The sequence below is a fragment of the Agelaius phoeniceus genome, chromosome 1 (assembly GCF_051311805.1).
Source record: "Agelaius phoeniceus isolate bAgePho1 chromosome 1, bAgePho1.hap1, whole genome shotgun sequence".
NCBI lineage: Eukaryota > Metazoa > Chordata > Aves > Passeriformes > Icteridae > Agelaius > Agelaius phoeniceus.
The window spans coordinates 83950374-83976850 of NC_135265.1; the positions used below are offsets into that span (position 1 = coordinate 83950374).

General features: G+C 36.4%; 1 protein-coding gene across 1 annotated transcript in view; it reads left to right on the forward strand.

The window, feature by feature from the left end:
• ABCA13 (ATP binding cassette subfamily A member 13) overlaps nt 1-26477 on the forward strand; it is a 170371-nt gene that overhangs the window by 138125 nt on the left and 5769 nt on the right. The window contains exons 49-52 of the mRNA XM_054640684.2: nt 2762-2912; nt 10884-11018; nt 13369-13472; nt 16001-16093. Coding sequence (XP_054496659.2) covers nt 2762-2912; nt 10884-11018; nt 13369-13472; nt 16001-16093 — 483 coding nt within the window. The remainder of the gene's footprint in view (nt 1-2761; nt 2913-10883; nt 11019-13368; nt 13473-16000; nt 16094-26477) is intronic.

A 26477-nucleotide genomic window follows, 5' to 3' on the forward strand; every position in this document is an offset into this window, starting at 1 on the left:
AGAAAAAAATGGCTGTTTTTCTCTCACTTGAGAATAAAAAGAATCAGCATTTTGCAAATCTATGGTTTAGAAAATATTAAAAATATATCTTTTGAATTTGATTCTGATAATAGCATATATCATGATGTTTGTTAAGGAAGAAGAAGATTATAATTAGTTTAATGAATAGAATAAGAAATTTTTTAGAAAAGGGAAAAATATTTACAGTATATCATTTACTGAGAAGATTTTCTGGTATCAAGCCATCACTACTTGAAATGTTCATTTAATTTAGACCCATAAAAATGAAATCTGAGAGATTAACTGAATTTCAAGGAAAATCAATTTGCTAAGACAGGAGCTTGTTTTCTGTCGTACAATATCTACTATAATTAAAAATGATAATGTGTTTTTCTTCCATCTATTTTTTAATTTATATTGTTTATACTTTCAGAAAAAATGTAGGATCAGGCTAAACAAAACTGAATGATAATGTCGAGAATTTTGATTTGGAAATCTACTCTGTGATGTTGATGAGGGAAGATGAGGCATTATAGTGCACACTAAAAAAAAAAGTATCCTAATATGTTTTGGTTTTTTTTTGTATTCTGGCTGGATTATTTTTGAGCTGACAGATACAGAGATGAGAGCGAGGAGTGAGGTGGAAAGGTCCATGAGTTCTTTAGTGAATGCAGTAGAATCTCTGCATTAATGGGAAGTCTTGAAGTGTTCAGGGTCAGCACTAATGGATAAAGTTACAAGATAAGGGACTAAACTGAGTAAGAATATTTAATGATGCCTTCTCACTTTGCCCTCACTTTATGAAAGCTAAAGGTCAGTGGCTAGGATGCTGTTCACCTAAGACTGGGTGCATTAGATGGGCAGAGCACTAGAATCCTGTGTGTACAATTAACACTGAGAACACTTTTTATTTCCTGATGCAAACAGGGTAAGGATGCTCTAATATAGTTCTGGCTAAAGAACATTAGATGTCTGTTGTTTTTTGCAGCTGTCCATATTTAACTTTTTGTTCTTCATGGTAGGGGCCCATTGCAGACAAGATGTTTCTATCCAGCTCCAGGGTTCATGCTGAGTAAATGTTCCTGAAATTACCCCTGAGTGCGATTTGTTCTCTTCTGACTGGACTTGGCATATTATCAAAAGCCCAGACTCTTTTTTCTCAAAAGACAGCAGCTGCACCAAAAGAATACCCTGTGTATGAATCTTCCTAGCACAACAAACCTCAGATACATCTCTCTATGTTCAACAGCATCTAGTTAACAGTTCACTGTGAATAGTATTTCACTATGTTAGAATTAATTAAATAAGGAATCCACTGCTTCTGACTAGTTATATAAGATCAGCATTATTCAATCTACATCTTATGGTAAAGATGACTGTAGAAAAAGGGTTTAATTTGCCATATGTATTATTGGAAACTGAGATGGTAAAAATTCTGGATATACTCCATTGAAAATGTCCTATAGATGGATATAAATTAATGAGGAACACTCCTGTTATCCTCTTTCCCCTATCACCTTCTATTTTTTGCTAACTCTTTATTTAGAGAGGTTTCTATAGGCAGATAACTTATGTAGCACCATCCAAACCAGCCAAGATACCCTGATTTTGTAAGTTTGCCATTAACAGCAAAGGACCATTCTAATTAGTCTATGGCAAGGTTTGTCATAATCATGTTAATTTATCTTTTGATAGCATTAAAATATATTTTCATGCTGTGGTTCATTATGAAAAATGCAGATTTTTTTTTCACCTCAGACTCCTGAATCTTGTTAACAGGAGATACATATTTATATTTTCACTAGTGCTAGTATTTGTAGATCCTGAAGTTAATGCATTTACTTTGTGTCTAAATGATTAATCATATATTATGTTCTTTTAATCAGAAATGTAGAAAACCACTTAGAGGAAAAATATTCTGTTACTCAGAATCTTTTGAAAACTTTTTTCCTTCAAAGCTCACATTTTTTTATTATTAAGTATCTTCATTTTGATAGGTCTTTCTGTACATGTAAATCAGCATCGTTGAGTGTTGAATTAGATGTTGGAATAAATAGGATAGATTTAGTGTCATTATGGGTAATGAGACACCCTTGCAATCAAGCTTGCTTCTTAGCAATGAATGTAATTTCAAGTAATGCTGTAGAGCTACAAAGTGAAGGCCAAAGTCTCTTAAATCAGGATAATTTTATACTTTTTCCTGTATTGTTTTTTAAGTTACTAGGCTTTAATATCCTGTGTTTTGTTTTGCTATTGTTGTTTAGAGAATGCATGCATGCGTATGTGTGGTCATAGACACACAAAGAATACCCAGCAGAATTTCCCTCTCTCTCAAGTCCTTCCTCTTCAATATTCAATGAGATTGATATGAATATAATATTGTATATAGTATAATATCCAATATGAGCAATGCATGGTTTTAAATGTGTCTCTTTAGAGCAGGTACTACCAAAAAGATAAGAGAAGTAAAACAGGTGAGTGTTAATTCTCATGGATGTCTCCTCTTCATGTGTTGGTCTGTTGACCTTGATACACATGCTGTCACAACAGTGACATGCTGGTGGCTGTGCTAACCCAAAAGGGACAAAAAGTGTGCATTGTGTGTGGGTGGTGCTGCACTAAGTAACCATGGCAAAGAGACTCAAACTCCTTTATCTGCAGACTTCAGGTTATGTGTGTTTGTCTTGTATCCCAAGTGTGGAACCCAGGGCCATGGGATGTGTTCAACAACATTCAAATCTTTTTCTTTTTCTTTGAACAGTTCTGAAATGGATATACTCTCTGCTAGCTCTGAAGGTATTCTTATTGGATATTGTCCACAACAAGATGCCCTGGATGAACTTTTAACAGGTTGGGAGCATCTTTATTATTACTGCACACTGCGTGGAATTCCAAAGCAAGATATCCATAAGGTAACTATCCAGAACAGATTTGCAGGGGGAGCTATTGCCTGGCTAGACTGTGGGGTTTATAGAACAATTGTACCTTTTGAACATGAGAAACTGTCTAATATTTCATCTTAACAACTTCAGTAATAAGGTTTTTCATTACCACAATTTTATTTAAATAATTTGGATTTTTTTCTGTCTGTTATGGCAGTTCAAAACACAATAACATCACTGCAGATAGTAAAATAACATTATTGCAAATGAAATCTTGGGCACAAAACCCCTAAAAGAAATTAAATTTATGAATGGTTCAATGCCTTCACTATCCCACATGAGGAACTGTTAGAGAACACCATGCTTTGAGTCTTGTACCTCTGAAAAACTCTTTTCTTCAGAGATACCATTTAACTCTGAAGGAACTAAAAATTGTTGTATGATTCTGTATAAATAAATGAAACACCTGGGTGCTGGGATAGAAGCTGTCAGCATTCTGCTGTCTTAAACTTCTCAAGATGGGAACATTCTCTTAAATGCTCTAGCTGCCACACAAAGCTTGGGTTGTCCAGGGAGAACAGGCCAAAGAAAATGCTTTAAGAACTTACTAGCATACAAGTTGACAATATCTAGGAATATCACTGGGAGCTTGGATTTACAGATAGAGGTGTAGCTGTGCTGATCAGCAGACTGAACTTTTTCTGTAATGAGGCAACAAGTCAGCTAATACAGAAATTAAGTATGAAACAGATACTGTGTTGTTGTGTTGTGTCTGTGTAAGTTGGACTGTACTGTTCCCCCTTATCATGTGGTGGTCCTGCCCTGGTTTTCCCCTCCCTCCTTTGTGCTGCCAGTTATCCCAACTCCTCCCCAGTTGCCTTGGAGATCAATGTACCCTTTCTCAAATCCCTCCCCAGTGCCCTGTCCGCCACTCGGTGCTCCCACCCTTCTCTCTAGAATTCTCTAGAAACTTCCAGCCAGAGCGTTGAGTGATTGCCTCAGGGGCTGGGGCCCCACCGGGCCCCACCCTTACGTTATCCCCATTGGTGTTCTCCCTAAGTCAATCTTTTGTATCCCACTCTGAAAACCTATTCGTCCCAGGACTGACTCCTCCCCTGTGTCCCTCCCTCCTTATAAGCTGTTGCAACCCTTCCCTTGTTCTCCTCGGCTGTCAGTTTCCCCTGGGGCCCAATAAACCTGGGTTCACCACAGCTGGAGAGTGCTCTCTTCTTATTTCTGCTGACAGTAGCCACAAGCCAAGCCACGTCCTACCACAAGGTCACGCTGCTGTCACAGCACAGAGCGTTTGCCTCAGGTGCTGTCCCGAACCACGGAGATCGGGATAGTGCCCCCGTACTGCTAGTGGTGCTGGATAGCTGGCCGGGACGTCTGAGAAGGACAATCTTTCTCCAGCAGGACTGCTTCACTGTGTAAAATATGGGTTTTTTTCCTGTATCAGCAGATGGAAGTTTACAGTATGACCTGACTTGAGCTGCTCAGTCTTGTCTGCTTAATTGCATCTCTATTAACATGAGAAAACATGTAGTGTGACATGAAATTGGTATCTTTCAATTTCTGCTGTATAGATTGGTCCCAAGTAGTAGATATTGCTGTAGCACTGCCCTTGTAACCTTCAAATTAGTGCCTGTTGTTTTCCTTTCATTTTTTCAGAAGCAAAACTGCATGAACTGAAATAGCTTTTTTTTTTTTTCCTACTACTCAGTGCATTTCTGGCTGTTGCCTCAGGGTCTAATAAGTGGTTTGCAACCAGTTCCTTGACTGTATGTGAGAGGGCTGCTTTCTGATTCTCTGTAGTCTGTTTTCTTTTTCCTCAGCAGAAAGGTGCTATTTCAGAAAAAAGTAGGATTCCTGTAAGGGACATTGAGTATTCATCAGGACAGGCAATATTTTGAATTTTTACTGTTTTAAGCTGATAATTTGGGTATTTCTGGGGAAAATAAGTAATTCTTGCAAGCCTTTGCCCCTTGTCTTCGGCGGTATCCATTGTCCAGGACAACGCCTGGACTTTTACATGTTTTAACATGTTACTTGCAGACTACTCAGAAATTATGATATAGTCTTTTGTTTGATTGTTTACCCTTCATAACTTATTGTGTTAATTTTTACTTCAGACTACTAGCAGAGTATTGAAACTATTTCCCTTGATCTAAAAGAAATATATTAAGGCATGGCTGTTATTGCACTGAAGCCCTCAACTATAATTAATTACCTGTTTTCTCCATGAAGTGTCAGCTCCTCCATAGCAGTTAGGGAAGAGTTCCTGAAGTGGTATGGTACATCAAATACACTTCCCTCTTCAAATGAATGAAAATCATTCATTTAGATATGAGTTATGTTACTGTGTGCACTGAGAGAAGACTAACATTAACCTTCCTGGACCTCAGATGATCTAGGTATAGGCTTAGACTATTCTTTGTAGTCAGCCTTCTGTGCCTTAGCATCCCATTTGTGAAAGAAAGATCATCCTTCTTTTCAGTTTTCTTAATTTTTTGCCTGCATGGATTGCAGAGCAGACTTTGTTGCCAATATGCTTGCGATCAAGGCATCAAAGCGTTCCTGCAAGTAATATTTAGCTTCTCTGGTTGTCCTCCACCAAAAACTGAAATGCATCTATCTCAGAGGAAAACAAATGTTTTTGTCAGTGGGCCCTCCTGATTGCGTGGCACGTCTGTCAAGCACTCAACAGCTGCTGTGCTTCAACTCAGAAATGGCTGGTGCCTGGAGAAAGTGACCATTTTAGCTGCCTATAAAGAAAATAAGGCTTTGGAATGCTTTAGAGGAGCAGCTGTATGGAAACGTAAGCTGTTATTTTCTCATCATTCCCTCCTGCCTATGATACAGCACTCCAAGCCTGCCTCTGAATATTTACCAGTGACTAATTACACTAATATGCACAGACACATATAGTCTAGAGAGTACATTGGTTTGATAACGAAAGAAACATATATTCACTTTGTTTTTTAAGAAATTGGTGAGCAGGAAGGTGACTCACAGGTTGTGCTGCTGCTGAAGTTGTCTATTGAAGCACTAATGTCAAGGACCAAATCCTTTGCTAGACAAATTTATCAGCAGCAGGAGTTAAGTGCCTGACATAAAGTTGAGTGCACTTAATGTTCCAAAACAGTAATTAAATGAATGGGAAAGGAGGAGAAAAATGGGTCATTTACTATAAGTGTTAAGCTTCACATGTAATGTGAAGTTTTTATACTTCACAAATCTGCTCGGAAAGTTTCTTTTTGTTCAAAATTGGAAAAATTAGAGTAAAACTTGTAGGTTATTTAGAAGGATATTGATTAAGCATAGTACTTTTAATTTTTATTTCTTTAATATATCAACTTCCTAGATCTCAGTTTGTTCCAAAATACAGTACTCATCTTGTTAAAAAATTAAAATTATTAGCATAGCATCAAATGGCATCCCTCATTAGCATTAAAACTTCTGTTGCAAATCTCAAAAGAAGCTTTATTGGGTCTTCTGAGGTAACTTTTTTGGAGTGCCAGTATGGTCTCTCTTTTCATAACTCTCCAAGAAGATTTTGGTCTGATTCTAGAATCTCAATGACTTCCTTACATGTTATATTCTATAGGTGGCTGAAAATGGGAATCTGTAAATTCATATATTCTTTGTATGTTTACTTATTTTCAGACCCCAAGCAGAATTACTGTGTACAGTTTTATGAGATTTTGGGATAAAAAATACTCTTCCCCAGAAACTTGACCATGGATATACACTTTCCAAATATAAGAAATCAAACAACTCTAAGTTTACTTGAAAGCCAAATAAATACTGTTTTGTGTGGAATTGATGAATGATTGCTGTTTAGGATGTTCAAACTACGCTGTATCCTCTTACTCAGAACCTCAAACTTTGGATTACTGCTTTGGACATGTAAAGTTATTTTTCAGATGGCTTTAAAATTTAATCCATGTTTATTATCATTTCAACTGGGTATGATACACATTTTCAGTATTGGATCAGATTTGCTTTACAAGGATTTGTTTAAATAAAGCAAGAAGTTATCCATTTTATTTATTGTGTCAGAAATTATGAAAAATAATACACTTTCAAGTCAAGATAGACACATGATGATGTTTCTAGTCTTTGAATAGATTGATTGTAGTCTTTCGATAGATTGATAACTCCCGATTTTTCTGGAAGACACACACACTGAAAGTCCTTATCACCACTTAATATTTTACTTGACTATTGGAGGTAATTTTAAAAGGGAGTGGAAGCCCATAGGCATTAGTGGTTACACAATTACTGCTTTTCAATGGAATGGATCTCTTAGTTCCCTGGTGGATGGAGGAGGCCATGCCTGTTTTTACCTTTACATCCACAGATAATGGCATGTGTGTAAAAAGTTATCTTACTGCCTCTTCTGGAATGAATGTTGTCTTCAGGAACTCCACAAAGTATTGGGGGATTTTGTTAAGATGCTACAGATTGAAGGGCTCATTCCAATGCCTGTTCTACAGCTAGGTGGAATAGCTCAAATTAACTTTGGGGAAAATCTTTTGCTAAATATATTAGAACTGATGAGGAAAACAGTAAATAGTTTTAAGAAATATTGGAAAATAGGGAAATAGCTAGCTGATAGATGTGAAGTCTGTTATAATTTTTACTGATAGTGTAGGGAGGAAGGAAGGAAAAAGTTGAAATACATTATTACAGTCATGAATAGACATTAAATATTTTCACGGTTCAAGTGTGCTTACAATATATATATTTGCATATAACTCTGTAGTTTTTGATTTGGCCTCAATCTTACTAGCTTAGTAAATAAATTGATGTATTTCCTCACTCTTTGCTGCTGAAGATGAATGAAAATATCATTCAAATAGAGCATCACAGTGAATATGACAAAGAGGGAGAGAAGGTGCTTGCATATATATCTCACATTCACTACAGGAAGGAAATCATTAGAACTGTAATTCTCTTGCATAAATATGTGTATCTGTATCTGCAGATTGATCACATGCGCAATTCTGACTTTAATTTAAAGTAGTTCAAGAGGGATTTTTGTATTTACTTTACAGTGTACTATGATATAAACCACTGACTATACAGACAAATGAAGTTGTAATGGAGATATTCAGGCTCCTCTAGAATATAGCTAATATGTAATATTTCTAATTTTATTCATATTACTGTTTTGTTGTTGCTTAGGTATTATTGATGAAGCTGAAAGATTACTTATAATATGCATTAAAGAAAAAAGTCTTGGGGTCATCTCTTGAAAGAAGATTGAGCTCTATATTCTTATATTTGCGGAACCATAGTCTACAGTGCTCTTTTGAAATATAAGATTTGAGGGAGGTAGCAGGAATAGGAGACTTTTTTAGGTGAAACTGGGAAATATTTAGGAATAAGGAAGTTCGCTCTTCCTTCTGCCTTTTTGTTGCTGATGTGATTCAGTTCTAAATCAGTTCTAATTTGATATGTTTTGCACCAAAGAACTGTATCTAGATATCAGGTCAGACTGTGCTGTGTACTGTGATGATCTGCAAGGTTTATCTTGGAAGCTCTCCACATTTAAAGCAGTGACAAATTGGGTACTATGAAATTATTCCCATCCCTCTGCTTTTACCTATTTAGCTTTTAAACCTTGTCTTGAAAATTTCTATAGCAGGATGCTTGCCAGGCTTTACCTCCTTGTAGGAAACAGGAGATTGTGGAGTCATGCTGAATGCTTTAGCACACACCAGAGAGAGGAGAATTCAATGTGAGGAATTACAAATTTTGCAAAGTTCGTTCTTTTTAATGCTGCTCCCTACAAAGAGCTTTATATTCATACCTGACATGATTGAGTCTCCTTGGGGGCTGCAGACTACAAGAAGCCCATCTAACTTGAATAGTTATTTCTTCTCTCTCTGGCACTATTCCTTGACCCTCCAAATTCTTCCCCATGCAGCATTCATTGTCTCTTAAAAAAAAAAAAAAGGCATTTTGCTGACTTTAGATGACACTTCAAAGCAGTCAGAAAGAATGGTTCTAGTCATAGCTAAAGAATAGTCTTAACTACGTTTCAGCTGTTATGCATGGTCCTCCCTTGATTATTTTTTAATTACTCTTGAAGCTTATTGTAATTTAAAATGTATATTTGATGTAAACATGGGGTTGCATATTTTTTTCTCTTTCTGGTCTTAAATTCTTATGAGACCTTCTGTCTAATTTGTGTGACTGTTGGTGAATATGTAGGAGGATAATCCTTTAGTCACTAACATTCATGCATTCCCAATGGTAGCCATCAAGTCAATTTCGTAGACAGAATAAGGTGTCTACCACATGCTTTAGAAGACTTCACTTTGTGTCTTGCTTTGGTGTATAATGTGAAAAAAATCCGCATAACGAAACAAAGCTCAGCTGTCTTAAATTAGAATATAACTTAGGTGATTAACCATTTTTAAAGACACAGCTATAACCTCTAATTGGAAGTTACTGTGAATTAACTTTGATACAGCAAAAGCCTTGAACTTTTCAGTATAATATTACCTGTGGCTAATTTAACACTTATGATTTGGTTTTTTTTTTGTTTTTCTCTGCCTCTAAAGTAGACAGAGCAATATTTCTGAAATGTGGGTTTTGTATGAGAACATGCACTACTGTCAGGTTATACCTCCAGGTACCCCAAACACAGTGACTATGGATACCAGTCCAAGGACCATTGCAAGAATATTGCAGATTCTCACCTCTGCAGCATTGTTCCTTTTACAGACAAATTTCTCTCAGAGATGTCTCTTACTTTTATAAGTATCACTTGAAAAATCTTGCTAAAAGGGTCATGAATATCTTGATCATTTCCAAGGGTGCTTGCATAAAAATCTTTTATAGAAAGAATTATTATGCTTGTGGCAGTTTGTTTATGATGGATAGTGAATAATAATTCACAATATTGTTTTTTGAATTTTTTTTCAATTGGAATTTTGAATTCAGTGGAGACTGTCCATGTGATATAATTAAGCTTTCAAGTCCCTCCTTGCTTTTTGCTGAAGGTAATGTAGAGGAAGCAAAGAGAATGAACCATACTGCCAGGGGTGCTCTGGCAGTTAATGTAGGGCAATAACAGCACCATGCAACTCCTTGTTTTACAAGAATCTTCCAGCTGTCCTAGAAGATGCACTTGCTCTGTTACAAAGTTGATCACTCCTTGATGACACAGCCCCCCAGGAGTCTATGCCAAACACCCGCTGCTTTGCAGGGTGCATTTGGCAGCAGCAAGCAGAACAGTTTCTGCTGTGTCCCTCATGGTTTTGAGCTGTATCTCCATGGACAATCTAGCAGTAGTAGCTGATATAGATGGATTAAGATTATTGCTACATTTCATATTCTCTAGCGCCAGTATTTTAGGGAGCCTTGTATGTCAAGATTGTATCTGACACGGTAAAAAAAAGGCCATAGGGGACAGCATGAGTCTCCAGCTGTGCTCACATGCCTTTCCAGCTTGCTCGGATCATAAATTCTTGTTAAAGCAATTAAAACCAATCCAGCTAGGATCAATTTACCCCTCCCAGTTATTAAAAAGTTACATTAATTTAATCCTGTTACATTTTGTCTTAAAGAAGCTCTAAATCCACAACTGCGACTTGGTTTTCTGACATTTTCATCTTTTTTTGTAGCTGATGGAGGTCTTTTTTTCTTGAATTTTCAATTACTCAGGTATTTGATCACAAATAGTAGAGACATTTTAGATCATTGACCCATGAACACAAACCAAATACAAATGACTGTGCTGAGCAGTGACAAAGCCAGACTTCTATATGAGAAAATCCATATCATTTTTGAAGAACGAAGGGGCCCCAGAGCAGTTTTTTGCCTGTGTTTAAGATTCAAAAGTAATAATGTGCAGCAAGTGTGGATAAATAAGGAAACAACATGTACATTTTCTTAACATGCATGAACAGAATGTTCTTTTAATCTATGCACAAATACTATCTAATCTGTCTCATCATTGTTGGCCTTCAAATTTGCAAACCACAGGTTGCAGAGGACCTTGTTAACAGGTTACACCTCAGCACCCATGCTGACAAACTGGTGAGAACGTACAGTGCTGGCACAAAGAGGAAGCTCTCTACTGCTGTGGCTTTAGTTGGTAAACCCCAAATACTTTTACTGGTGAGTAATATTGTGGTTATGAAAAATGGGCTGCATTGAATTTTGTTGCCGTGTATGTTGCTCTAAAGAAAATCAGGTATTTTCCTGATCAGTCGGTGAGTGATTGATGTACAACTGTCTTCTTTGTTCTGCTGTATTAATGGCTTTAATTTTATTCTCCAGTGCTCCCAAAAATAGAAAGTAAAACTGTTTTTCTTTTCCTATTTTTTTCTTCCTTGGAGCAATTGGGTGAGCATAAAACAAAAGCCATCAACACAAATACAATTGAGGTATTCCATGGTCCAAATACGTGTTTAATTGACCCGTGTTCTTTCAGGATACTCCTAATTCTTACTAGGCTGTATTTATTTCATAAATCTGGCTAGTTCTTACATTTTGTTGCATTTACAAGTCACCCAATCAAGCAATAGTTCTGAATTATATTAATTTGAATTACTTATCCCAGGTTGCTTTGGTTCTTGCATACTACTGCCCATTTAGGCCTTACACTGGCCACTCCAGCATAAACAATGCCTTCTGTATTGAAAATCAGGGAGCTACAAAGCTTTGGGAACTGCATCACTACAACACTGCATTCTCTTTCATACCATTGCCTATTGTTTCACTAGAGAATATTGAACCTCAATTTCTTAAAACTTGGCTAGGAAGAGTTAAATCAGTGCAATAAACCTTTCAAAACAGTCAGGGGTAGGAAAGCTGCTCCTCAGAGTTCAGGGGGATTCCTGGGCTTCCAGGAAAAGATCGCAGGTAAACCAGAACCAGATAAAATAGGTGTTCTCTAGGGTTTGTGTTTCAGAAGATTAGACATATTTTGCTGCTTCTAACTGCCTATTGTTTCCTCACTTCTAAGGGAAGACGTTTTATTTGCATTTTATGTTTTAACTGGCCCTGGTTCAGCTAGTAAAAGGAGGAGATTATCTTAAATCAGTGGTTTTTTCCTGATCTTAGGAAATGCTCCAACTGGTTTTGAATGTCTTTATGACAGTATACTGCGGCAAGTATCCATTTCAGCCTACTTGCTGCAGGGCACAGACTGTTGCATATAGAATGAAAAGAGGAAAGAAAGATATCTAAACATGTAAAATTCTTTAAAACATTTGCTGGCTTTAGAAAGCTAAAGGAGTTTTTCAGTATTTTAAAAGGAGGGTTTTTTTAATTATTTTCTCTGAAAGCAAAGACAGCAATATAAACTACTGAATCTGCTTTTAAATTGCATCCAGGATCATAGCTATTAATTTGAGCAACATTGTAGGTTGCTTTATGTTTATTGTGTTTTATGTTTTCTTTGTTAGCAATCCACAGATAATGGGAGACTGAACTTAATTCTTTAACCTCTGACATTGGTAGTGAAGCACTAAAATTAGCTTTAAACTGGATGTTTTGTTTGCTTTGTTTCTTGAAAACTTTGCTTCCAGGTTTCAGCTTGGATTCCTTGCTGAAAATACTCTGGGCAAAGCCATACTCGTCTAACATGTGCTGACACTCCCCATGGAATTCCGCTGGATAAAAAGCAACTGGAAGAGTTTCCTTCTTCCTAGTTTTGTAGTGACAGAGACTGGATTTATCAATCAAATATAATTCCTTTTATTTATATGAATGGATGAATTTAAAAATTTGATTTAGGGAGGAAAGGAGGAATAGATAGGAAGGGACAATGTAGATTTTGTAGCAGCATGTCTTTCTCCGTGAAAGCCATCCGAGTGGGAAATGGGTTTGCCAGTTTCTTTGCACTGAGTTAATGTTATTTTATCCTGTGAATTCTCTCCTCTGTGATTGAAAATTCCTCTTAAAAGGGCAGTGGGAGTAACTGGTATAAGATGTCAAATCCAAACATCTTATCAAACACCTGGATGTGGGATGTGCAGTGTAGACATCTGGGAACTATAGGACTTCTCCAGTTGTTTGTGCTCATAGCAGATGTGTATGCAGATCAGAAACAGTCACCAAATCCTTCCAGAAAATGAGAAGAACCACTTGCAAGACTCTCTTATCAAAAAAGAGTATATGCATATAGTTAAACAGATATAATAAATACTTATAGCTATACATATACTATATATAAAAATTTATATACATGATAAGCATTTATAAGTACACATAGATTATATTTAAATATTGTTTATATATATATACTTCTTTACTAAAATGTGTCTTCCATAAATTTAGATATTAAACTGTATGTGTTAAAGCAAAACATTGATCAGGGTGTCACTTAAGTGGCCCTCTGAAAATGTGACATTTAAAGAGAAAAATATATTATTTTATTGTGAATTGTGTTAATTCTTCACACTGGGTAGACCCTGTGGTATGCTTTTTCCATGCTGCTGTGTCATTTTCATGTTTCCTGTAGGATGAGCCCAGCTCTGGGATGGATCCCTGCTCTAAACGCTACCTTTGGAAAGCTATCCTGAAGGAAGTTCAGGATGGCTGTGCAGCTGTGCTGACATCCCACAGGTAAGACCCTTATCCCAGTAGCTAGCATATTCGTGTGCTGCAGAGGAGTATATTTTGAAAACATGCTCACTCTGTTGTGAAACATAGATTAATTCTTGAAATTTTATGGTAATTCCTTCCTATTCATGAAAAAGAAACCTATTTAAATCCCAAAGATTTTTCATACTTAAATTTTAAAAAATAGAGTATTGCTCAAGGGGCTGCAGGCACAGCAAAGATGATGTAATGAATTCTTTTTCCATGCTCTTTTTACTCAGTGTTGTAGTATCTCTCCTTGCTTGGAACATCAGGTTACTTTTTGTATTTGGCTACCTTAAAAATCCTTGCAAAAGGAGGCCTGAGTCAAAAGCCTGCTGATTTTATTAATTTTCTGATTTGCATCAGTATGAGAAAAGAGTAAGCCGTGGCATCCTGAAGACGAATGCATCAGCTATTCTCTTATGCATTACTGGAAATGGTAGGAGAGACCCCATCCTCTTAGAAGAGTCCATCTGCATTAAATACCTTGTCAGTTCTCTGATATGGTCACTGGCATATTGGTTTAATGGAGGAAGCATCAACACTATTTTGTAACATCTATAGTGAAATGAAATAAATTAAATCTTCCCTCAGGTAATGTATATATATATGGTATGCATAATTATATATAAAATTCCTTTAAATGAGGGAAAGATCATGAAAACATGTCCAGAGAAGACAAAATTCAATAATCAGGACAGCAATGAAACATTTGACCAAATGAGATTGGAAGTATAGATGAATTAATAAAGGAATGCGGCCATACTTCCTGCAATGTTTCCTATTTTCAGATTTTTTTATATATTCTTAAGATGTATTTGTTGTCCCAGTCCATTATTGATGGAAAAATTCTCAAAAAAATTTTTAGTGTTTTATTTATGGAAGCTGAATTTTAAAATTCATGTGCCTGTGTTTGATGGCCAAGTGCTTACCAGCACACTCATTTAGGGAAAGTGGGTTATACATTGTGAATTCAGCTCAGTGATTTTCAGGAAAAAACATGCTTTGACTTGTCAGCCCAGTATAAGAACTTTTAGTTGTCAAACACCAGCCAAATAGAAGAGACCTGTGATCTCATTACTAGTATGATGTAAAGAAACAAAATCCATCAAATTGTACGAAGTACACATTTAACTCTACAAATGAATGACTTGAAGCAGACAATAGGTACTGTGTTACTGTTCACATTGTTGTGCCAGGGTGAAGGAAGGAGAAATTATTTTATACTATTTCTACTATTTTCTGAAGGCCATTGGGGCTTTGAGATTATTTACTTGTATAAGTACAGGAATTTTACATATGAAGTGAACTTTCATGCATGTCAGCAAATACATGTGTAAGGTATGGAGAAGGTTTGCTGTGTAAAAATCAGGTTTTGAGGGCTGTTCACCTACTTTTCTGAGACAATTTTTTTACTTACAAATCTGAGACAAAACTTCTGTTTTAACTGGGAGGAGTGAGGCTTTGTCAACTGTCCCTAGAGCCCTAAATTTGTGTAATTTTGCTATGGCTGGGAAGCATTATGCCAAGAGGAGCATTAGGAGTTATTCAGTGAATTTCCTGATTTGTGGGAAGATGTGTCAGCTCTCTCCCTGTCTGTCTCAGGCACAGCAGTTTGGCAGTTTGCACCACAGCCCTGTCACATTATAAAGAAGTTGTTCTAGGGCAGAATTTAATTGCCAATGTTTTTTCAGTCAAATCACTTTGATTTGGACTGGCCCACAGCTGAGGCACACAAGACATCTCTTGTTTAGCTTTCTCAGAAGGGTTGGGGAGGGCACACAGTGAATTGTAGGAACACCAAGCATCTCTGAGTCCTCTTTGAGATGGTGGGTGTGTCCTGACTGGTTCCTTATGTCTAAAATGCTCCTGTGAAAGAGCTGCTCACACAATTCTGCATAATATGAAGAGTAGCAGCCCATCTGCCATAAGTTTTACAAGTCAAAGCTATTATTTATCATCTGAAGCAGTCACATCTAGAAGGACCCTGCTTTTCTATTCAGATGCATTTCCATTTCCTGAATTCTGTTTGGATTGTAGCGATTTGGATTGGCTTCTATCCTGCAATCAGGCTAAGGCTATGTGCTATGCAAAAGAAAGGCTGAGCAAGCTTTTCCTTCTCCCTTTATCCTTTAGCTCAGAATAACCATGAACACATATTTAAGTGAATAACAGAGTTCATGACTCCATCAGTGGCATTCCTGAGATTGCTTATGAGGCGTTTGCCTGTGGTAATGATACCTTTATATTCTGACCAGAATTGTCCAATAAGGTATGGGCTAAAATATAAATGATGGTTTAAGGCTCTCTTCTAGCTGTCATGTGGTAACAGCTTTTGGTACCTACCTATTAGGGTTATAACTTTGACTATCACCCTTTGAAGCCAAAGGTTTTGTGTACCTGTTTTGAATCTGTTCAGATTCTTCCACTTTAACTAAAGTTAGGTATAAAAAATGTTCTCTGTTTTCACTACTAATTATTTGGTTTTTTCCCCTCGATTTATTTTGCAGTATGGAAGAATGTGAAGCTCTCTGCACAAGGCTTGCTATTATGGTCAATGGAGCTTTCAAGTGTCTTGGCTCTCCCCAGCACATTAAAAACAGGTATTATGCATCAACATCAAATCTTCTGCATCTTTATTCAATCTAAGAGCTGGCTAGATGCTTTAGTAGTGCCAAGGCATAAGCACTTATGACTGCTAAGAACATCTTTTTCCTGCTGTCACTGAATGTTAAAAAGAGCCAATTAGGATAACTTCGCAAGCTAAATTGACATGTGACAGTGCTAAAATGCTTTGTAGTCTGCATTGGTAATTGAAAGAGACAGATCTGCATCCAAAATGAAGCACTTCTGCACATAATCTTAAGAATACATTGTGAGACTACGACACGGCAATGAAATACAATTTGGTTCCTTCTGAGGGTTTTGCATAGTAGAAAGAAACATTTTAACAGGTCAGCAACCAGTATGAACATCTACTTTGAACTCTCTCTGCTCCCTACCAGATTCAGTGACAATTGCAGATATTTATGCTGTTTTCTACATCCTTTCCCTGGTGTGCATAAGCCTCTTTTCTGTTTGAACTCTGCTCACGAGTTAATTTAATATCTATTAATGAGAATGTTTAATTCAGAGGATGTGCTCAAACCACCATAAAGGAAACAGGATCGGAAGCTGAGGGGAAAGTTGCTGCAACTTATAGCTAGAACATTTGCATTCAATTGTAAATGTAATTGTTAGGACACACAGACAGTCAGCTGTGTAAGATGATACAGCTCATTTACAAGCCGCAAAGCTACACTGCTTTGTACTCGCTCAGCACTTAATTGTCTTAAGTGCAGATGCACGTGATATTGGGAATAAACTCTACAGAAATGCTTTGGAATTGCTGTCTGCCATGCTTATAAGGCAGAAGTTATGTGCTTTGGAGAACTTCTTGTGCTGTGATAACAAGCACAAGAAGTGCTTTTGGCTTTCTGGCCATCCCTTTGGGTAGAACCATAGATCCTTGCTCCACAGCTGCATTAGCAAGATGGGCCTGACTCACACTAGCTCCCTCCGTACAAGTTTTTTCATGAAGGTAAACTTTCAGTTAGAGATATTACAAACCAGATAGTGGGAAAAACATTGATGTCTGCATCTCTAATTCTGATGATTCTGTGTGATTGTAGCCTTCTTTTCATCTTTGCACACCTTTCATTGCCTATTTGCTTCAATTTCTGCAGGCATGAGAAGTCAATTGATTGGCAGCAGTTTGTTCTTTCATATCTAGGTCTTTGCCTTTGCCATCTTGTCTCTTCCCAGATTTCATAGCATAGAATGGCCTGTTATCTCACTGGCTGGAGTAGATTAGTGAGTGTGGTGGTGTCCTTTATTTCTTTTGTATGAGAAACAGATCATACATAGAGGACAGTGTAACTCAGTATGTAGAGGACAGTGCAGATCTTAGGTGAAAATGCTTTTTGAAGTTGAGTGTCCCCCCACTCAGGAAAAATAGTATTACTTAGGCATTTCAGTTGAGTGTATAAAGTTAGCTGGGATGAGTGTGAGTCTTCACTTTTTATGTGTTAGCTGGGATGAATGTGAGTTTTCACGTTTCAGATCCTCTGGATTGAGTACATGTCTCTGTCTTGTCATCTTGACCTTGAGAGGGAAAAATCAGACAGTCCACAAAGGTGATGTTCCCCTTTATCTTATCAGTGACTTTGTAATTTTTTTTTATACTTCTGATAGCAGCATCTTTTTTTTCTTCCCTCTTACGGAAACAAGACATCAAAACCATACTCATAAGTATGTACCATATTCATATAAATAAGGCAGTTATTTCTCGATTTGCTGCACTGCCTCTGTAGATAAACTTCTTTCAGATCACAGTTAGTAAATCAATGCAGAAGTATCCTGCTGGAAGTGTCATCATATTACTTCTTATTGAGATGATACTGGTACTGTTATTACTGTAGAGATAGTCACAGATCAGCCATTCCAGAATCAAGGCTTTATGAGTGCCTCTTTCAAATTCTCTAAAGCAAGGTCATAATAAAAATATTTGGCAGTCATGTTCATAGCAATTATTTTTTTTTAAATTGTTGTAACTTTGTAAAAAGCACACCTTCTCTATATTAAGAATATTTCATACTGTCAGCAGGTTTGTGCTCCATGGCAGTTTTTTAATATATGTCCATCAGTGACCTTCACATGGGAAAATATGTGCACTTGAGATCAATATTGCTGAGAATTTCTACACAAACTGTGTAGCTCAAGCTGCACGAAGATTTTTCATTTAAGGCAGGACTAAATTCCCTTTAACTCCTAGCTTATTGATTGACTTGGTCTCCAAATTCTCCATGCTAACTATTCAGGAACCTATTGAATGTTTTTAAAACTTTAGAACCCTTTATTAAGAAAAAATAGCCGTGAGCTTTATCAAGGATTTAATTAAAATCATACTGTTTTCTAAATTTTCTCTGACTTCCTGATACATTTCCTTGGCTGGAAAAACAAAACCACTATAGAGAGCACAGTCTTAAAGCATCACACACACAGCTGCTAAAGCTTTCAGAAAAGGCATTTCTGTTTTTTCTTTGGAAATCTTTTGACAAGTTCTAGGAAGATGTCAATGACTGTTCCTGTACTCCTGTTACTTTGTTGGCTTAGTCTAGCTTCCAAACATCCCTCCAACACTTGCCAACATGATCCTTTTTCATAAAACCCAGGCTATCACACACCTAACACTTAAAGTAATTGTTAGGAGATTAATTGCACAGAATCTACAATGTTTTTAAAGTTTCCAAACTTACTTGAAGACATTTCCTGGTATGCTACCTTGTACTATATGGACGATTCCTGTATCTACATGAGGTGGGGAAGGGGCAGAGAAGGAGAATTCCAAAGAAACCCATTGAAACAATTAAGCTTTAAATAATTTTAAAATCTTCATTTTCTCACTTTCTGCTGCACCTGTGAACATCCTAAAAAGATTCCAGGACTTGGAAGAGTATTGAGTGATTCCTTCCTCCCAGTTTTCCTATGATTTAATAGCCCTATCACTCTCATTGCCCTACAGACCAAAATACTGTTTCTTCTAAAGTGGTGGACCACAAGGATTAGTAAATCTAAGCTGCTGTTAGGAAATATCTACCTGGAAGGAAGAATGTTTTCCTTAACAGCCAGCTCTACTGATATAATCACCAATCTTTTCCTAGTGTTTCAGTGTTTTCCTGCAATTAGCACTGTCTATTATATTTGTCCCATGCACCATCTCACAGTAAAAAAACCCATCACCTCTTACATTTTGTTAAAAAAATGTTCCATGAAATAATATAAGGAAAGCATAAACAAAACTGATTTTGTTGCATCTGATTTAATTTAATTACCAATACTCTAAAAGCTTGTATTTTTGGATGGTGTTTTTTTGTGCTGTGTGTGAATGAATCAGGCTAGTAATATACACATTCATATTAACAGGAAAGAATGGTACTAAAATAAATTAATGGGGTGAGAGTTGTAGATTATCATGGTTTCTTTGTTAGATTTTATGGCTTGTTTTTTAAAAATTGTTCTTGTTTATAAGCAGTTCTTGACATCTTAAGTCTGTTTTCAATTTGTTTCTACAAATCAAAATTGAAGAAATATTTTGAAATCAACACATGTCCTGATCTGACTTTGAAGATTGCAAGGAGATACATGTAAACACTATATTAATACTTAAACCAAAGAAAACTTTGATTCAGCTTTTATTTATAAAAGACTAAATCCTGTACTGTAAGAAACAGAAGCATATTTTGATATTGCACGTGATTCCATTACTATATCTCAAGAAATTTCTTCCTCTTCTAAATGTAGGCACATATACTAAAATGACATTCTTTCTTCCCTTCTTGTTGAATTCTGTCTTGATGGAAGTCCTCAAAATTGTTTCGTTTGTTTATTCTTTAGTACCACTCCAGCCTATAGAGTCCAGATTATGATCACCTTTTTGATGGATATGTGATGAAGGTTTAATGGTTCTTCATTGGGGCCCTGTTAAATTTGCTTCTTTGCTATGCTGGGGAGTTCAAGGATTCAGCTCTTTCTCTCTGGCTACACTTTCAGCCCTTGGCAGATGTGAATGATCATAATTGTGGACTGAGTACAGCTTTGTCAGATGGCAGGACAAAATTCTGCCATGAAGGGTATGGGTGAACTCCAGGAAGATGCTAATGTGAGACATAAATGCTTCATAGGAATATAAAAAGTGATGTTGCTTCTAATGTGTGAGACTTGTTCCATTTTTCCAGACCTTCTGCAAGCCTGTCAGAAAATGCTCTTCCTAAAATATCTTCTCACTACAAATGTCGATGTTTGGGTTTTTGCTACCAGCTGCTGAACCTTGACTATATTTATATATGTTTAAACAGATTTAAAGTATCTACAGATGTTTATCAGCAGAATAATAAGGGTAAAACTTCTATATAAAGGCTTTTTTATTGTAGGTGGCAAATTTATAAAAAATATCAAGAAATGCATTGGGTAGAAGAACAAACTGAAGGGCAATTTTCAAAAGTTAGCTTCTTAGTTCTAGATGTAGTTTGTCTGAGACTGATGTGTTAACAGTTGTGCCCATTAAAGCCTAATTTCAGACAACTCCTGCCAACAGAGTCAATTACTCTAAATTGTGAATGGATTACATTTAAATGCTCTCTTCAGTATTCTCCATTATACTTAATGCTTTTTTAAAAAATTCACAAAAGCATTTTCATGTGAGATACAGCTGGCCAGCTCTCTGAGAACAACATTTTGAATATTATCCTTCATTCTAGGGCCATCTGGACAGACTTCTCATATCAGAAAAACCCATACCAATTTGTCAGGTGGTGGACATCAAGTTTTTCTCAAATTTTATCAGCAAGCAATCTGATTAAATTACTGAACAATTAATTCATTTGCTATAGCTGTGTAGTGGTTTTGATTTGCCAATTTGAGATTTCCTGGCCAATGCACCAATTAATGTGGTGGGTTCAGTGCTGGCCAAACAACAGGGCACTCACTAGAATACACTTATTCATTTCCTGCTGTGAGATAGGATTAGGAAGAAGGCAAAGCAGGCTCAAAGCTTTAAAAGGATACAAAGAGAACTTTATTAACAGAAACAGAAATAATTAAAATTAGAATAAAATCTTCAGAACACTTCCCCTCCCCTTCCACCCCCCAACTTCTTTCTTTCCCTCTAATGATGTACAGAAAAAATTCAGTCAGTGTATCATCTCTTGAATAGTTTTTATTCAGCTTGGAGTCCCAAGTGAAGAGGGAGAGGAGTCCCTCTTGTCAATTTATGGAGACTTCTCCACAAGAAAACAGTTCTCTCATGGCTTTTAGTTTCCACGAATAGCAGCCACACAGAAATCTGAAATTGTGAAGATCCTCCCATCTTTCACAGCTTTCCCACAGCTGCATTTATGGGCCATGTCAGCTTATGGGGTTCTATTTTAAAGATGAGCTGTTCAAGAGCGAAGGTTCTCTTTATCTATTTCTGAGATCACCTTCATTTCTGAGAACAGAGATCTTTCCCCATTCATCATTCTTCTTGCTCTCTCTGTTCAAACATCTCTTGGGATCACAGCGACATCAACATCTGCTTACTTTAGCATAGATGCCTTTTCTCATATCTACAATTTGAACACTTCATCTCCCCATACCTTCAATGAGTTACAGGGGAAAAGAGTCTGGTGTGTCAGCTACACTCTTCTACATAGCTTTACATGAGAATTTCAGCCCAAAGTCAAGGCATCTCATCATCCCTCCTATAAGGGACGTGACTTTTTCTTCACTGATGATGGTATCTTCATGTTGTTCCTCTACATGTTCTCACTCAGTCCTTTCCTTCACCCAAGGGAGGATTAAAGAGGTCTGCAAATCTTATCTGTGCACTTAAAGACTTAGAATGGAAAATATGTTGGCAGACTATTCATATTTTACCCTTTTTCTTAAAGGCTGATTGAGAATATTTTACTGCTCTCCTCAAACCTACACATGTAGTTTTCTTATATGGAAAAGAGAGGATTAAAATTAAAGTTCCTATTAATATTTCAGCCTTGGGTGGACACAGTGTTATAAATTGACATACTAGCAATAAGCTTCTGTACATGCTATAAAATATAAAAAAATTAAATAATTTTCATTCTTCTTGACCAAAAAAAAGCCTTTATTTTGTACATGAAAAATGCATTAAGGCAGTGGATGTGTAATCATGTAACATAGCTATTAGTTTGTCTTCCAAGAGGAAAGTTTGAAGGAAAGAGTTCTTAAAACTTAAAAACCACACAGATTAAGAGTTCAGGAATGAACAATATCTTTTGACTTCCTAAAACTTTGTACAATATTTATTCAGCCCTACTGTGCATGTCCATTAGAATGTTTTTTGTTGGGTTTTTTTTGTCATTTTATACTGTTTTTCACAGGATGCTGCATTGTATCTCTAAATAAATCATTAAATCAGCAGCAGCTACTTAAGATTTCATATTCTCCTCTTTCCCTAATATGTGTTTTACTAGGAGTTTTTCAAACCTGTTCTTAAATACAGTATTATCAGCATTTATTGGATCAGGGCATCACAAACACCAACAATGTTTTCCACAGCACTTCTGAGAAACTTGATTTGAAATAATTACTCCCATTTTATAGAGGAGTAACCAAAGCTTGGTGCTAAAGTTAAAAGGGTTTCGGCAGTCCATCTGAGCAGTTTATGACTAAATATTTTACATTTGTTCAACATTGCATTCAAAGCAAAACTCCAATTAACTTCAGCTGTAGCTGTGGGTGTTCCAGAAGGCACTGTGAATTCCCCCTGCCAACTGGAGCCCTTGGTTTCCAGGTAGGCCCTTAGGAAGACAGGAAAGCACTAAAGGAAGATGTGGTCTAAGTGAGTCAGGTATATGAGGATGAAAGGGCAAGATTTGGTTCCCCAGGGTGTTCCAGAACCATGAAGCACACTCTTCCCTTTCTCGTCCCTTCCCTCATCAATCTGCTGTCTTATTTGCAACATTTTCTAGGCATTGCAGTAAATAAGGTTACTTGTCTGAGCAGGTACATCCAGTGTATTATGTAAGGCATTCACAATAGGGATTTCATTACAAGGTGCTGTGTGATGATGTAATTGATGTTCATTACATAAAGCAAATATAACTGTGGTTTAAATTTTCATTTTAAATCCTTTCTCCATTAAACAATCTTTAGCTTGAGATTTGACCCTGAGGTGTTGATAAGGTCTTTTAGTCGACATTTTAGTGTGTAGTATCATGATTATTATGCTATTAAAAATCAGTACATGCAAACTCAGTCATAGAAACACAATGATAATGTTACTTACTCCTGCCTTTTTCACTGTTGAGCCCCATAAGGTGATTTGAGGAAACAGTTTGGATCCTTTATAGGCTGTACCATCAGGTTTACACAGGATTACAGCACTGCTGCTCCTGTTTCTCTGGGAGTGAAATATATAAATAATGCAAGTATACAAAAATCCCTGATACTTGGCAGTATGTGCAGACAAACAAGCACAAATATGGAGAGATATTTATGTGTGCACCTGTTTAAACAGTTATCGAGATTTTTTAGGGTTTCACCACATATTTGGAAATCACATCTAAGATTTTACAAGCGCACAGAGAGCAAGGCAGATTTGCACCCTGCACTGCTCATAATCTGGGACTGTCACTGTTATGACAATTATAATATTGAATACAGAAATTAACTTCAGATGGTTTGATATGAAAGCCTGAGTGTGTGTAAACAAATAGTTCATGTACAATATACCTGAACAAGTGTTAGTCATCATTTTAATAACTGCTTTTGTGTTTCTATTGTTACCCTGGAAAAGTCACGATTACTTAAAAATGATGAAACAAACTCTATGAATAGTACATGGAAGAGAGACTTTATAATTTATTTATGTCTGTTTGTTTGCATCTAATCAGGTTTATCTGTTCAGCAAGGCTGAGGTTCTGAATAAATGCAGAAGGAAATCCCATTTTAAAAGTGACAGGGTATTTGCATTTGATTTTAGCATTTTAAAATACAAGTATTAGCATTATATTGTAAATACAATTGCAAATACAATTTTTAGCATTAAAAAATACAAGTATTTAAAAATTAATTACTTTTTTTCCTTGGTATTGACTTTGCTTGTTTTTTAATAGATGAAACAATTAAATATATTGTGTGATTTAAAATTATCTGAAAGTGTGATTGATTTGTTTTAATAATTTTATTTAAATTTTATTTTCTTTTTTCACAATGTTTTTCAAAATGCTTTGTTTTCAATGTTGTTCAAGATTTGTTCTGTTTGTAAATTGTATTTGTGTATAAAGCTGTGAGAGGAATGACCTGGATGTGTATCCCATGCTTCAGCAATTATACTGGTGTAACTAAGTTACCTTGCCTAGATGAGGCTTATTTTAGCTTAAACGATTCTGTGATTCTATTCACTTAGGGAAAGTAGAACCATATCTGCCTGCAAATAAATTAAACCAAAGCAGAGGGATAAACAGCACAGTAGAATATTATTCCCTCTCTTTGATTTATGGCACATATTCTAAAAGATGCAGCTCCTAGCAGACATTAAGTGCCAATGTTCTCTTTACTATTTTTGTTTTTTTTATCCAAAAATGTTATTTTGAAGCAGTCCTTTGATTGAACTAGTGCATACACAAAGTATGCACATTATATTTTAATCAGTAAACTTTCTGTGAGCTGCAATTTTTTGATGTGAATATATGTATAAATATAACACAACATTGTCCAGGAAATGTACTCTTTGATTAGTGGGGAAGAGAAGCATATGGGTGATTAGATGCTTTTCTTATTCCTCAAAGTTTAGAAAATGGGGCCATGTTGTTCATTTCCCGAGTTTACATTCAGCAAATTTTACTGGGGGATAGAAGAGTTGGTAAATAGGCTTTGGGAAGAGTGTGATTTGATGAGGTGTTTATGCTGGACCTGCTGTAACTTAAAACAGTGGTTTCAAAGTTTGGTTTTGTTCATTTGAGCAAACTCTTAAGCCTTTAAAATGAAAATACAGATTTTTTTATTTTTTAAGCAAATCAAATAGAAGTCTGATGATAATGTACTTTCTTTTCCACCCTTCACATAAAACAGGTTTTCATGGGTCAAGCTTAAGAAAAGCTATTGGGTTGATTTCTAGGGACTCCTTGTGACCAAATACAGGCTCAGCTGTGTTTCAATGGGAACTCTTGTCCCCATTGAAACCTCTGAACCAGGACCCCCAAGGAATGGGCAGAAGGGATCAGTTACCCTGCCCCAAGTGGCAGCTCCTTTCCTTGATCTTTGTGAGAACTTTCAACCTTTGGGCCACTAAATCCACTTCCATTACCATTGCAAGGTTAAAAGAGGATCAGGAAAGCATCCAGGGGACTTCCTCAGTATAGATTTGGTTACATTTCATTTCAGTGTGTGACTGGAGCTTGTGTAGACACATATATGAAGTCGATTTACATAAACTAGTTTTGTACTGCGGGTAGTGTGGCTGTGGGGCTGCAAAACTTCCAAGAACCGAGGAACCATTCGGGTGATTTACTCAGGCTGACCTCCTCTTGGGGATATTTATACTAAAAGAAGCCTGAGGTCAGATTATACACCTGCTAGCACAGTATTCTCTCTCTGAGAGTGATCAAAAGGGAAAAGTACAGGAACAAGATAAGCACAGGAAGTTACTTTACCACATTACTCAACAACCTTCAGCAGTTTCTGGTTCTTAAGTCAGAAGTGATTTTAGTGGATCCCCACCATGAATTTTTCTGGTTTCTTATTCAACTCATGTAAAGTTCTGACATCTATCACATCCCATGTCAATGAGTTGTACAGTTTCTCTACATAGTGTAAGGAAGATGATTACTTCATCTTACTGACTTGGTGTTTCTTTTTTCCTATAATTTAACTCTATGACCCCTGCTCTTGAATGAGAAACACATGAGTGAAGAGTTATTTCTTATTTTCATTGTCATGATTCTGGGCTCCCTGAAAATACCTTTTGACTGCCTCATCATCTTTCTTTCATGATGAAAAGTTTTAGCCTATTTAGTAATTCCTGGCATGGAAATATTTCCATTTCTTGCTACCTTTTTATGTTCCTTTTGCTCCCTTGTTATCTGAGTGCTCAGATACCTTGAGGACCTATGTAAATTAGAGGCATGGATTTATAGTTTTTGCTAAACTCCTGCTTTTGCAGCTGATGCTGTCTCTAAATAGTCAAGTTAATTAGTTTACAGTCAATTTGAGAATTTATATTTTAGCTTCAGTCTCATTCAGTTGGCATTTTAACAGAAAAACCACTCAATAAGTTGTACTCCCAGAACTACTAATGAGGTGAAAGTCGAGCATGAACTAGGACTTTGACTGAGGAATAAGTGGAAGGATAGAGAGAAGAAAAATATTTTATTTTGTTAATATATGTGGTTTTGTGTTTGTTTATACAAAAATAGAAGTACAGGTGTA